The sequence below is a fragment of the Agelaius phoeniceus genome, chromosome 19 (assembly GCF_051311805.1).
Source record: "Agelaius phoeniceus isolate bAgePho1 chromosome 19, bAgePho1.hap1, whole genome shotgun sequence".
In the NCBI taxonomy this organism is placed as follows: Eukaryota; Metazoa; Chordata; class Aves; order Passeriformes; family Icteridae; genus Agelaius; species Agelaius phoeniceus.
Window position 1 is genome coordinate 6059155 of NC_135283.1, and position 14066 is coordinate 6073220.

The following is a 14066-nucleotide window of genomic DNA, read 5'->3' on the forward strand; positions in this document are numbered from 1 at the left end:
GACTATTGATGTGATTCAGAGGTAGATACAAGCAAGACTGATCCTGTATTCAGGATGCAAAATTCTCAGTGAATATTTATGTCTAATTAGATGTAAGATGAGGCCAGAGCTATTTTCTATAAAAAGATGATCTCTCAAACTTACAGTTAGTTTTTCCATTTAAATATAAGCTGGGGATCAAACTAGATGTTTTTAATCTATTAAAATCCAGGCATCAAAGTTTCTAACAGTGTGTCCTCTAAGCAAAACTGTTTTGATTGTGTGAATGGTCATTAATAAGATAGAAGAAATAGGTGGATAAAGCAAGTCCAGTAAGAAACACTGGGTATTTTCCTTTCAGAAGTGCCCAGCTGTGAAGTGCTGACAAGGATCAATGTTTTTACTAATTGAGCTTTGTATTTCCAAACTCTGTCAGGAGCACTGTTACTGCTCCCACCTGAGTGGTATTACAGTCCAGCTCCTGGAGAAGTTATGTTTACAGACAATATACTGGAACCAGTTATTTACCTTCCTGCTTAATTAAAATTTTTCTCTGTGAGGAGTATATCTCCCCAGTCTGCCTTACCACTGATAGTGTTTCTCCATGGAAAGATCAGGGAATACTTACATCCAAAAGTTCTATGATTGCGTTGAGCAGTGATTAATTTTGCATGCCTAGAGACCATCTTCCTGCTGTTGACTTCTGAAGGAAACCCATGGAGTAGTGTGTGAATTTATCTTGTTCACTATTATCTCTACTGTTATTTGTCTAGAACAACGGATCAAACCCCATCAGTGTCTCTTCTCAGTATACCCAGGTGGTGTTTTAAGGAGCCTGGAGAGCAGGTTGCCATTTCCCCCCACTTTCCAACAGTAACGTCAATAACTTCTGTCAGCAAATAAAAGTAGATTTGTTGGCTGTCTCCTGGGATTTGATACCATCCATCCTGCTAGCATCAATCACCCTGTCTGAAGCAGTAATCAACCCCTGCCACTTTCTGTTCCAGGGGTGGGAAGCACCAGGTCTAGAATTAAGCACATGGAGGCTCCTGTTCCTCATGCAGGTATAAATAAGGAGCTGACTCTCCAGGAATTGCATCCCTCTAGGCATAAACCAAAGGAAATAAGCTCAGGATCAGGTACCCAGCACCATCTGGGCTTGGCTCCTTAAGCTGCGCACAGTGAATAATTTCAGTGACTCTGCAGACTGCAGAGCTTTATGACAGCTGGGGCACAGCACTCAGAATCAGAGAGCAGAGCAGGATTGACAGCAGTCTTGATTCAACACAAACGTCACCCCCAGGGGCTCATCTCCCCTTGGAAGTGTCCCCTTGTGACCTCCATGAGCAGAGATTAGTCCTTCACTGGGTCTCTTTGCTGCCACCTTTTCTCTGCTGACAAAGGGCCCCTGTTGGACTTAATTTGTTGTTAACTGGACTGAGAGTCACCAGAGTTGTTCCACATGTGATAAGAAGCCATTAGCTGGTCTGGGCTATTGGTTGGAGCTACACTTGAGCTAAAAAGTGTAGGAGCAAAGGCCTTTAGGTGAGTCTCAGATCATTGAACCAGACAGCTTAATGCATGAGGTGGGTGTCCTAAACGATGTGAAATCATGCATTTTCTCATTAGGTGTGTCTTATACGGGCTGTGCAGTCTTAATAACCTGTATGAATCAGGTCAGTTCCCTCGACAGCTCTGGTTGGCGTGCGCTGTGCGAGAACCCTGGATAAATGCCCATCACCTGCATAGAAATCCTGTGGACTGAACCCTGACACCTCCTCTCTTTGCTTGTTTTGCAGCTTTTCAAAGGCAAGTTTTTTGTGTGCCAGGGGGAGGACACCAGAAACATCACAAATAAATCGGATTGTACAGAAGCAAGCTACAAATGGGTCCGGCACAAGTATAATTTTGATAATCTTGGCCAGGTATTAATAGAACGGTAATCTGCTTCTTTGCTCCTTTACCTCCTTGACTTAAAACCTGTGGCTTATTATCCCGTGGGATTTTCTTACAGGGCACTGCCAGCCACAGTAAATATTCAGTTCACATACACAGCATTCTGTCTCTGTAAATCCCAAAGGCAGTGTTTCCAAGCAGGCATACACTTCTTTTCAGAACAGAACAAGCACATGTGGCTTCATGAATCACTTAATTGCTTCACTGCTACATAACAAACCAAATATATCTTGCAGAAGGGCTTGTCTAATAGAGCTGGACATTTTCAGCCATCTCTGCAACGCAGCCTTTTTTTAGCAGTGTGGTACGAACTAATTAGTTGGGAGCAGTAGAGACCCAGAGGGTGGAAATGAAGCCACTTTTGTCTTCAGCACTGTGGTTTCCGAATTACTGTTCATTGCTGAACCAGGCATTGGCACTGATAGGTTTTGCTGCCAAGAGAAATCTTGGTCATCAAAGTGTCCCATTATCAGGCAGGAAAGGGCAAGGTGGAGTAAGATGTTACAAGTAAAAGAGGTTTAGTGCAACTGTGTCTAACTGTTTTTCCATGCATTTCTAGGCCCTGATGTCTCTCTTTGTCCTGGCCTCCAAGGACGGGTGGGTGGATATCATGTACGATGGCTTGGATGCTGTGGGAGTCGACCAGCAGGTACAGGCTGCAGCAGAGCTGTAGCAAATGACTTGTCAAAAGTCACATATTTTAGCTCTTGCTTTGTGAAGTACTGTGGGCTTCCACAGTCAAATGCGCTTATGAAATTAGGATCCAGTTGGTATTTAATCCAAGTTGTGAGATGTGATGAGTTAGTAAAAAGTCTGGATTTGTACTCAACACTTTCCCTACAGATTTTGCATCATGGTGTTACTCATGTTAGGAGAAGTGCACCTATCAAAGGACGGTTTGACTTTTTAAGCAGTTTGGTCATTTCAGGAGAAAAGAAGTGCTTTGTGTACGTAGAGGTTCACAATGAGGGACTTACAGTAGCTGCAAAGGATGCTGCTGTCCTTTTTGCAGAAGAGAGGTGGTGCTTCTGTCCTCAACACACATTTTAGGAGCATTCAGTTAAAATGTCTCAGCAAGCTCTAATTTTCAGGAAGAGCAGAGCAGCCTGCCTGAAAGGGCTATGAGTTCTGTGGATGGCACAGCTGTATCAATTTGTTCCCATTCTTCTTTTTGAGATTCAGTTGAAATTTGCCTTCCTCCACTTTGCAGCCAGTCATGAACTACAATCCATGGATGCTCCTCTACTTCATTTCCTTCTTGCTGATTGTGGCCTTCTTCGTCCTCAACATGTTTGTGGGGGTGGTGGTAGAGAATTTCCACAAGTGTCGGCAGCACCAGGAGGAGGAAGAAGCAAAGAGGCGAGAGGAAAAAAGGCTCCGCCGGCTGGAGAAAAAGAGAAGGAGTAAGGAGAAACAGATGGCTGGTCGGTAGTCTTTCCACATCTTTCTGAGTCCTGCTTGACCTTCCATATAATCCCCTCCTCTCTCCCCTCCCTGCCTCGCATCTGGTGATAATTCTTCTCCCAAAAGCATGTCCAGCTACAAAATTTGCATGAAGGAAATAGTGTCATTTTAGGCTGAACAAGGAGCCAAGGAAGCCTTTTTAATGGCTGCATGATTTGCAATGACCTTCTATTGGGGGTTATTTAAATTAAAAAATAATAATAATCAGGCTTTGAGCTTCTTGGATAGCAGAGCTCAGTGCTACACAAATAGTGACAACTGCAAAGATCAGTAGTGCTGGATGGCATCATAAATCTCAGTCATGAGCACTGTTGCTGATAACTGGATTCACTATTTGGTTTATTACAGTCTCCTATTGCCACAGTGATGTTACCTGTCCCATTTATCAAGCAGGTTTATTTATTGGCACAGTAGCACCACTGCTATTCAAGAATGTAATAAAATAATAGAGCCATCTCATTCTAGTAATGCTTTAAAACTCCATAGAGAAACATCAATGCATTTGCTTGAGAAATACAGATTAGAAGAAAAAAAACCAACCAGACAAGGAGAGAACTAACTGATGCAAATTGAACCCAACTCCAAACCAGATGTGCAAGTGTGCAGCCTTGCCTAGAGGAGGCTCTACACGTGAAACGAGGAAAGACCCCACTCTGCCAAAAGTCTTCAAACTGACATTTGTCTCTTAGTCTCTTTTCATTTTAATGTAGGTGAATAATTCAGAAATAAGTTAGCCAGAGGCCACAGATTGGAGGTGCTCTTCTTGCATGCTCTCTCTTCTGACTGACCTTTCTCCATTGCCCTTCCTGTCCACGGCCTTGCACATTCTCTCCCTGGTCAGTCTGCCTCCTGCTCTCTCCCTGTCCCCTTTCACTTCTCTATCTTTGACAGACTTCAGGACTGTTTAAGAGGCTATCTGATTAGGTGCTTGTTCCCAAACCTGGTGATATTGTCTGTTGTTTTTTTTTTTTTTTAATAGCCTAAGAGGTGTTTAATAGTTGTTGCAGGCTTAATCACAGAACCACGTTACCACGGTGCTGCCTCAGCCCCTCTCAGTTCAATATTTCCCCAACCATTTCCTTTGGTCACATCTTTCAGTCCCATGAGCTTCACACATTACAAAACGTCTTACAAAACAGGATATGTCACACCAGCCCCTGGCCATCAAACTTAGGTTTAAGCCAAGAGCCTGTTTCCCTCACTGGCCAGTGTAAAGTAGGAGGCTTCCCTCAAGAGCACTGGAGGACACATTAGACTGTTCTCAGTTAAGTGGGATACAGATGGAAAGAGGTTTTTTTGTTGCATGTTTTTTTGGGTTTTCTTTTTCTCCCTCAAGAAGATGCCTAGGAAGCTCTTTTGCTTAGCTCAAGTTCCCAAGCCCAGTTTAAGGCTGAGTTAGAAAAGGATTTTAAAGGTTGGACAGAACAATTGCTATTTAAAGTTTCTGTTTTGGAATGCTGATATTTCTGTAGAAAAAAAATAGATGTTTAAGTATTATTAATTACTTTATTTGTAATGCTAGAGGAACTAGATGAAGAAAAGATGTAAGTCTGGGCAATTTCCCACAGGGAAGGAATCACAAACCATCCTTGGAGATACAGTTATTCATTCAGTGCTATGAAATACCTCATTAAAGAGGCAATAAACAGATACTTTACTGAGGATCAAATATTGCTGAGTATTCAATTGCCATAAAAACCTTTCAAGAGTAAAGTATGAATTCCTCCAAATCGCTTCAGAACAGTTTTCCCAATCCATGCTCAGCAAAACATTAGTTTTAATTGATTGTGTCCAGCTTTCCCCTCAGAGGCAACAGATGTCATTGCTTAACTTTGTTCTGCACAGTGGGAACTTGCAGACGAAACCGTGACTAGGGCTGGAATTGTGCCAGCAACTGCATGGGGATTCCTTTCAGCTGGGCTTCCTGAGTGACCCCAGATGCCCAAACCAGCCTAGGGTTGTCAAATACAGACAGACATTGACATCTGACTGGTCACAAAAATAACGGTCATTTTTGGTTGTAGAGTCTTCCAATGCATTTATCCAATCAGGCGTCTGAAAACGGGGGGAAGCGTGTGAGATCTGAGATGCGGGCAGGTGCAGAAGTGGTCACTGTGAGGTATTGCTGTCCCAGCAGGAAGTGTCCCAGATGGTCCTTCAGCAGTGTCTTCAGCATCGACTGAGGGGGTTCTTGGGGATGTCTTGGGCTTCCACAAGAGGGAGAAGCACAAGAGCTCTTCCTTTTTCACATATACCTGAGCACACCCTCCACGAGGCACAAGGATCCCACAAGGAAACACTCCTGGCAGAGGCAACGGAGAGCCATAGGAACCTCCACAGGGGCTGGGGAGTCTTGCTCTGTGTCCTGCTGGGTGATTAATGCCGTTTCATTCTTTTAGATCTAATGCTGGATGATGTATTAATGGAGAGCTCAGCCAGTGCAGTGCAAGGTACTGGGAAGCTGGCACGTCTCGTCCCTCTGAATGGCAGTGCTGTGTCACTAACAGTTGGCCACCGCGGCTGAGGCATCCCACTAAACCATGTGTGTGGTGCAAAGCTCGTTTGCTTCCTTCATGGCACACGCATCTCATCCTGAGTTGCAGGTCTGCAAACCTGCCTCAGCTGACACTTGCAAACCCTTAATTTACTCCTTGATCATCTTACGTTATTCAGTATTTTTTTCCCTCTGGTTTTCATTAAGACACTGTCAGACTTTTCATGGCTTTTTTTTTTATTTTTATTTTTTGGTTCTTTTAGCTTTTTTTTTTTTCTGAAGAGAATAATGACTGGACTGTGAAAATGGGTCCTCTACTGTTGACTTTAGCTTTCTGACAACCAGCTTAGGAGTCTGAATGATTTTCAGGTGTGTGTCTTTGGAAAGCTTAGGGAGGATATTTCATTATTTCTTCAGCCCTTGCTTATTGCTCTACAAACACTGTACTCCAGGGAGTGGTTTTTTTCAGCAGGGTAAAATTCAGTATAGGGCAGAGCTTTAGTGCTTCAACAGGGAACTCAACCCCACACCAACCCCCGCTGTGGACACAGGATTTAGTCATTGTGCTGCCCAGTGTGTAAATTCTGTGCATTGATTAAGAGTTGCTCAATCCATTAAGCATTTTGTAAATTAAAAGAAATAAAGATACAACCTCAAAGCCTTTTCAGGTGCTGATGGAGATGGACCGGCTGGGCTCAACACTAATGGGGTCTGAGCTGTCCCTTTTGACCCACAGCTTGCTCACACTTCCCTTTCCCAGCCCCCTTCTCAGGATCATGCTCAGGGCTGCAAATCCATCCCTTGCTCTTTTTACTTTTAGGAGAAGCTTTGATCTGGAAAGCATTTTGTTTAATTCATAACTTAAGAATATTAGCCTGAATATTTAAAGAGGCACCAACATAAAAACAAATACAGCTGTAATTTTCGACAAAAATAATACACTACAAAAATTGTGCCATTAAAACTCTCACCTGTGCACAGGCTGCCACTGCTGGCAGCCTGTGAGAGATGGGTGCAGGGCTCCATCCATCTCTCTTAGATTGCAGGGAGCTTTGATTAAATAAAAATTGGCTTTCACTGCAGAGATAACTCAAGGAGACAGAGATTCTACCTTGTATTTCTAAGGCCTTGTTGGAAGTTTTCACAACATGCTTTAATAAATCCTGAATCTCCTTCCCATGCCATTCCTGATATTTATATTTCTTTGCTGTCTTTCTTGCTGCTCTTGCTGGGCCTCTTGGCCTCTCCTGTGAAATGGGGGCAGCATGAGGGAGGGGCTCTCACTGGGTTTGGTGATCTGGTTATTTTTTCTTCTTTTTGCTTGATTGTGACTCCTCTTCTGGTCCTACAGAGTTGCATCAAGGCTGTCTTATTTTATGTTATTTTTAAAACACTGAACTCATTCCAAACCCCTCCATTATTCCTTGCAGGCTCAGAAAGTCTCTTAGCATTTGCCCTTAAGATGTGTACAATTGTCAGATCTGTGCTGTGTGTTTCCTTTTGCTGTCTTTTCTCTGGATCCGGTGGTAGTGAATGTGCCATGCTGCTCTGCAGGCACCAACATGAGGAAATAGAAGGGTTTTATTTCTGAACCTGACTGGTGGGAATTTAGGGAATGAGTTCCCGGGTGTAGTAGATGAACTTCCTGTGGTTCAGTGAGGAATCTGGAGTTGTGACCCAAAGCTTGCCCACATCTTGACACTTTCAGAGGGCGTCTTTTCTCTTTCTGTGAAGACAAGATGATATTGTGTGTGTGCGTGTGTGCTGCTGCCTGGTGCTTAGTGAAATATTTTATAATTTTATTTTTTCCTTTATTTTTTTCTCCAAGTCTACATTCTATCACAACTGGAATCTTCGCAGTGGAAATAATTTATCATTTTCCATTTCACTTTTTTTTTTTTTTTTAAATAAATCCATTCAGTACAATAAAAGCCAAGTAAAACTCTGTGTTTAAATAAAACAAGTTCCTTCAGTGCAAACTACTTTTTAACCTAATAATATTCTTGATACATTTTGTAAATCCAGCTGCGTCATGGGCTCAATTGCTCACTGGTTTGCCACTGTCCTCCAGATACTCAAACCTGCAAAGCAGTTAATTCCCTTATTATAGGAGAAGGAAGAAGCCGAAGGAGACAGTAATGGAATTGTCCCACTCTTGTGAATTCCAATTTCCTGTGCCCACGCACCTCCAGCTCAAAGTCACCTCAGGGAAAGTGGCAATTTCTCTCTTGACAGGGCTATATTAGGAGGCAGATGCTCCTTGGAGATATTTTGGAGCTGCATGCTCAGCTTGATTCCCCCCCAAAAATGCAGTTAATGGGAAGAAGGTGGCCCCAGTCCCACTCCCTGCTGTGCTGGCAGAGACCAGCCAAGCCCTGGGAGATTCTGGGAGTGGCACTGCCCAGCAAAAACAGGGGTGCCCCAGTGCTGCTCTGCTGGGCACTGGTGATGTTTCACAGGTGACATCCCACCGCCATCAGAAAAAAGGAGTACAGGGTTTGGTGCCCCAAACCCAGTCTGGGATCACTGAACCCCAAGGGCACCTGGCCAGGGAAAAGTTAGACAGGGATTAGGAATGGGAAATATTTATCCTGCAACAGCAATGGTCATTTCCTTTCTAGCCAAGCAGGAGGGAACAGTGGTGAGTTCCCAGACCATGTCAAGGGGATCAATAATAATCCTAGAGCTTGATGCCAAGAGTTGAGTACTGAAGCTTGGGATACAACCTAAGTTGAGAGCCCATAGAAGTGATGAGCTAAAGCAAGTGCACCCCACTCCAGGCACTGCTTCCCATGCCAGCACAGTCAGGACCACCATCACCCCCAGGAGGAAGGGGCAGCTGGGACTTGCTCAGACCACCTCCCAGCTGGCTGCAACATCCCCTTCCTACCTGGGTTAGGAGGAGATCTCTCAGGATCCATGGTCTAAGCCAAGTTTATCCTGTGGAATGATCCCCAGATTTGACCCACTTCTCCCTCTGCCTTGGCCCCCAGCCCTGGTGAAGCAGCTTGATTTACACCTTGTTTACCAGCCTGATGTCTCGTAGTGGGCTTTTGCTGTATTTCCACATCTTTTCTCATTCTGCCAATTCCTCTTTGTTAGTTTGCTCTCTGCCTTTCTTTAACGCCATATGTGCCTGGAAGCCACATTAACCTTTCCAGTAATAACCAAGACTAACCCAGAGCTCTTGTTGTTCTTGACACAGTGTATTGTAACGGTACAGTAATGTGGTCTTGTGTTAGTTGTGAAGTTCACCACCTGAAGTTTAACAGATGTCTGTATTTCCCAAGATGTTGGTATTGTTAAGCTCTTTATTGCAATAATTACAAATGGCACTGTGTCATAGGAGGCAGGGGCTTTGCAGAGGGGGAATTATACCATATCTATCCCAAATTCTCTGCAGAACTCTGCAGGGTCAAGTTAAAGAAATGGTATTTTCACAATGGTAAAAACTGGTTTATCTGTTCAGAAAGTTCCCTGCTTACCTAGACACAGTGGGAATTTATCCCTAGCCCTCAGGCAGCATGTTAGCCTGTGTGTGGGAGCATCCGTATGGCACCAAGATGCATGGCTGACATGGGGACACTGGGGTAGCGAGTGGTGACATAATTTGTAAGCATGGGTTGCCAAATCTCCTCTTAACAAAGTTAATGGAGAAGGATGGAAGATTTATCACTGGGAGTTTTCCAAGGCTGCCAGGGCATCTGTGAGACCAGCATCTAGAGAGGGTTGGCTGTGGAGACCTGGGTGCTGGGCAAGGTGAACAGGAGATATGGTGGGAGAGGAGGTGCAAAGGGGAAAAGCCTTTGCAGATATCTGAACAATTAGCAACCCTGCTTATAAGGTCATGCACTGGCTAATCCAGGTGCAGGAGCCCTGCACAGGGAACATTTACAACCTCTCTCTAAATCCTCTCTCTGTTCTAACAGCATTGGTGCTATTCTGTAGGATTTGGAATTATCTGTCAGTCAAAGCTGAGAAAAAAAAATTAAATTCCAGTGTCATTATTCATAAGCAAATCCATTGCAGGAAAAGGTAGAAACGTTGACATTTTTCTTTTTGAATGTGAATTATACATAAATGTAGAAGAAGTAAGTGATCCAATTACGATGGTGTTTCTTTCCGAGATGATAAGTTGGTTCATAAAAATAGGTCCTATTCCTAACCTAATTGTATTCAAACATTTTAGTTAATTTGCTAGTCATAATTTAGCATAATGTGATCGAGATATCTTGACTTTATGGAGATTTATGCAGATTCTGAGATATCTGACAAAGTCTTATGAGTGAGTCAGGAGCTACTAGTCTGCTTTTTTTTCATAAGCACTCAATAGATTCAGCATGAAAATTAATTTCATAAACCTTTTCATCAATACTGTGCTTTAGCACTCAGGTGCAGATCACCTAAAGCCCACTGCAGATCAGAAAGTGAATATTAATACTGTCTTTCATTTGATGACACTAAAACAGAATTTTGGGCCTTCCAAACCCCTACAGAATAAAACTGCTGAGTGTTTTTTCCCCTTTGGTCCCTGGGCTGGTAGGGAAAGGTCTGTCTCTACAGAAAAAAACAAAACTGATTTTTCAGGATCCTGCTATGAGGCAGGGAGCACATGAAACCTTTAAATCTATGGACTTGATTGCATTGTCATTGGCTATTGACCAAGTGAGCTCTATTTCCAGGCAAAATACAATCTTCTAAAATTAGTATTCCCCTAGGGCAACCCAAACCTGTGCTTCCTGGCATCATTTTTGCCAAAGTTTTTTCTTGGACTATCGAACTGTACATTTGTTCTGGAGCACTAAATATCAACTGTGCAATTCTTACAGCTCAATAATTTTCATAACCAGTTGATCATCTAATTATGAGGGTAATATTCTACTCTGACATTTTCAAGACAGCCCTTTCCACATCAATCTGCATTATAATGCCTCCTTGAAAATTGTACTGAATTATATACTCAGCCTTGGCATTTCCTCATTAGATATTAGGTGAGTAAATGAGTTTATCTCTAGGAACATTTGGGGTCTAAAGTCCATGTGTCATCCCTGAGGCAGCCAAACATGGGATGCAGTTGGACAGTGCAATCTGCGTTTTGATAATCTTGTCAAAATGGAGGACCGTTATTTTCTGATCACTAAGGCTCATTGATCAGTTTTCCTTGGTATTTTTATGGACCATTTTTCTGACAGCCAAGGTGTTGAATTCTGTTGTCTGTACAGTTTATAGCAAAGAACATCATATGCTTGCACTCTTTCTCTTTCAAAGACCACCACATACTCAATGGCCTGTGGTTTTAGGCAATTGTTAGTAAAATCTGTCCCTAGCAAATGACCATTAATTGGGCTTTCTAATGCTTTGGGGACTTTTAAGATCAACAGAAACAAAAATCGTTATTTTAATTTAAATTTAACTTAAATTTCCCTACAGAGAAAAATTCTTTTTAGCAGCACACTAGTCTCAGCTCACCTCATTCCTGATCCCTGATACAAGGCTGAGTATAGAGCATGTCCCACTGAAAATATTTAATGGATGTAAGATGACGAGAGCCCTGCTGCATATTAAAAATGGTAACATGCCAGCAAGGAAAAAAGGAAATAAAAAAGACAGTATTTTGCTGTGATTGGTCTAGAATTTATCATCTCTGTAGTTGGAGAGTGAGGGTGCATTGACTTGAGAAAGATGCAGAGAAATCCCTTGATTTGCCTCTCACTCTCCTTCCCGCTGCAGAAGCTCAGTGTAAGCCCTACTACTCGGATTACTCCCATTTCCGCCTCCTGATTCACCAGATGTGCACCAGCCACTACTTGGATCTGTTCATCACCGGCGTCATCGGCCTCAATGTCATCACCATGGCCATGGAGCACTACCAGCAGCCAAAGGTACTGGGATAGCCCGGGAGGGACAGACGGGGGGGATGTGCAGAGCTGTGCTGGGATGTGCTGTTGGGCAGGGTTAACGCCAGGTTTGCTGTCAGATGTCCACCTTTGCCAGTGGAGTGTAGCCATCCTACAACTGGCCCCCAGCTCAATCCAGGGCTTTTGGTACAAGGATCCCATTGCACCTCTCCCTTCTAGTTAAGTGCAAACTGACCACTTTGAAAATGGAACTGGGAGTGGGTTTGCTTGCTTTGCTAGATTTGATCATCATTGATATCTTCCATTTTACTCAGGTTTTACACCCACCCTCTCCCCCTGCCACCCCCCACCAAAAAAAAAAAAAAAAAGAAAAGAAAAGAGAAAAAGGAAAAAGGAAAAAGAATAGAAGAATTTGGGAAATGGGGTTTTTTTTGCAAAGTTTCTTCTAAATCCCCAGTGTCACATAGAACCTATTTTTCACAGGAATTGGATTCCATGCTGGTCTTTAAAATGCATTTTAATATGTTAGTGTGCTTAATTCCTGGGTCTTTGTCATACTCTGAAAATAAAAACAGCCTGTCTGGAGATGTCAAGTCTTTTCTGCATAAGAATGAAAGGGAAATAGCTGCCTTTGCCACATAACTTGTACTTAATTTTATTAGTGACATTCAGAATGAATAAATATAACACAAAATAGGAGGAAACATTCTTTAAAATTAGACAGGATGTGAATACTTAATATAAAAAAAAAAAACCCAAACAACTAAAACGTGTAAATGACAGGGGCAGGGGGAAATATTCTCTACTCTATCATAAGCCAAAAGTTAAAGGGAGTTAGCCCAATTTATTTTTTCTGTCCAGGTGACCTTTAAATACTCTGGAAGGCTCATTGCATAGTTCAGTTATTAGATGATGAAGCAGGTTGTTGGCGAAGGAGTCTGGGCTGGAGTCATTCTAGAGCACGTGTCTTACCGCAGTCGCTTTGCAGCTGCATTTTCCTTTGTATTATAGAAATGTTGGGCAGGCTTTTGTTTTTCTTTTTCTTCGGAAAAATAACATTTTGTCTCTAAGCCTCTGGTATGCAGTGTCTGGGTAGTAAGTCCAAGCTTGGGTTGTGCTGGGATGACAGCATGGTCAGAGTCATACACATGCTTGAGTCCTGCTGAATTGGGGCATGGAAATCCCTCTAGTCTGGATGATGGATGGCTGGGATCCTGAAGATATTTGAAGCCAAATGTACCAAAGAGATTTATATCCAAACTAGTGATTTCTTGGTGCTGAAAGGGGTTTGTTTTTGGATATAGCAGGATGCCCTGGGGATGACACCCCAGATGGAGATGCTGCAGCTCCTGGAGAGGGGGGAATGCTGCAGTGTGCAGAGAGGTGGCTTGAGTAAAGAGCTGCTGAGCAAAATCTGCTTCTGCCAGCTAAATGTGCTCATTTGCTGCAGAGCGCAAGTGCCCTGCAGTATGGCAGGGAGGCTTGCTCAGAGCCACAGCTTCCTTTGGCAGCTGGGCTTGTGCTGCTTGGTCACATGAGGTGATTTTTGTCCATGGATGCTTGAAGCTAAACTGTAGCACAAAGGCAGAGTACATGACTTAAACTCCTTCTGCTATGATTTCTCCCACTCAGGGATCGGTAAATGTTGGGTTTGGTCTGTGAGCACATCTCCCCTGTTCCCTAACACTGCCATGGACATTGTTATTACCATCCTGTTTGCCAGCAGGGAGAAATTCAATGCACATTACTTAAGAGGCTGTGAAGGATGCTGCTACCACAGTGTTCTGTCATGAGTGAGGCTTTTGGGGATGAAATCACTTCTGATGTAGCTTGATGCCTGACTGTACAAGAGTTGTCCCAGCCAGGATGCACTTGGATTAAACACCAGACTGACTTCTTGCAGAGGGAAGGGGGGCAGAGGAAAATGCAAGGCACTTGCTTGCCCTGGCATGTCATCCCTCTGTTGCGCTCCTTGCCAAAAGCTCAAGGTGAGAAGTAATAGCAGGCTGTCACCAAGGAGCCATTTGGCCAGCACTTGCACAAATGGACAAGTGGGATGAAATTCAGCTCTCTGACAAAAGCACAAGAGATCTTGTGCTGCTGAGACCAGCAAATGCAGCAGCTCTTTCTGCGCACCCCAGCAATCCCAGCTGAGGCTGTGCTGCTGCTAGGGGAGTGAGTTGTGCCTTGGGCCTATGTCAGCCCCTCCTGAGATTCTATCACCAGGCAGCAAGTGTACTCCATGAATACCTGGGGCTTTTCCCTGGGACATTTTTCATCAGAGAGAGCCCATGTTTGAAGACGTTTAACTGTAA

The 14066-nt window shown here is 43.4% G+C and overlaps 1 protein-coding gene across 25 annotated transcripts in view; it reads left to right on the forward strand.

Moving 5' to 3' along the window:
- The window catches only part of CACNA1G (calcium voltage-gated channel subunit alpha1 G), a 143296-nt gene that overhangs the window by 108955 nt on the left and 20275 nt on the right, over positions 1-14066 (forward strand). For 15 of the 25 annotated variants that reach the window (XM_077188190.1, XM_077188191.1, XM_077188171.1 and 12 more), the window contains 5 exons: positions 1779-1904; positions 2495-2584; positions 3146-3359; positions 5799-5849; positions 11624-11775. In XM_077188190.1, coding sequence (XP_077044305.1) covers positions 1779-1904; positions 2495-2584; positions 3146-3359; positions 5799-5849; positions 11624-11775 — 633 coding nt within the window. The remainder of the gene's footprint in view (positions 1-1778; positions 1905-2494; positions 2585-3145; positions 3360-5798; positions 5850-11623; positions 11776-14066) is intronic. The other 10 variants (XM_077188173.1, XM_077188177.1, XM_077188187.1 and 7 more) reach the window with 3 other exon arrangements.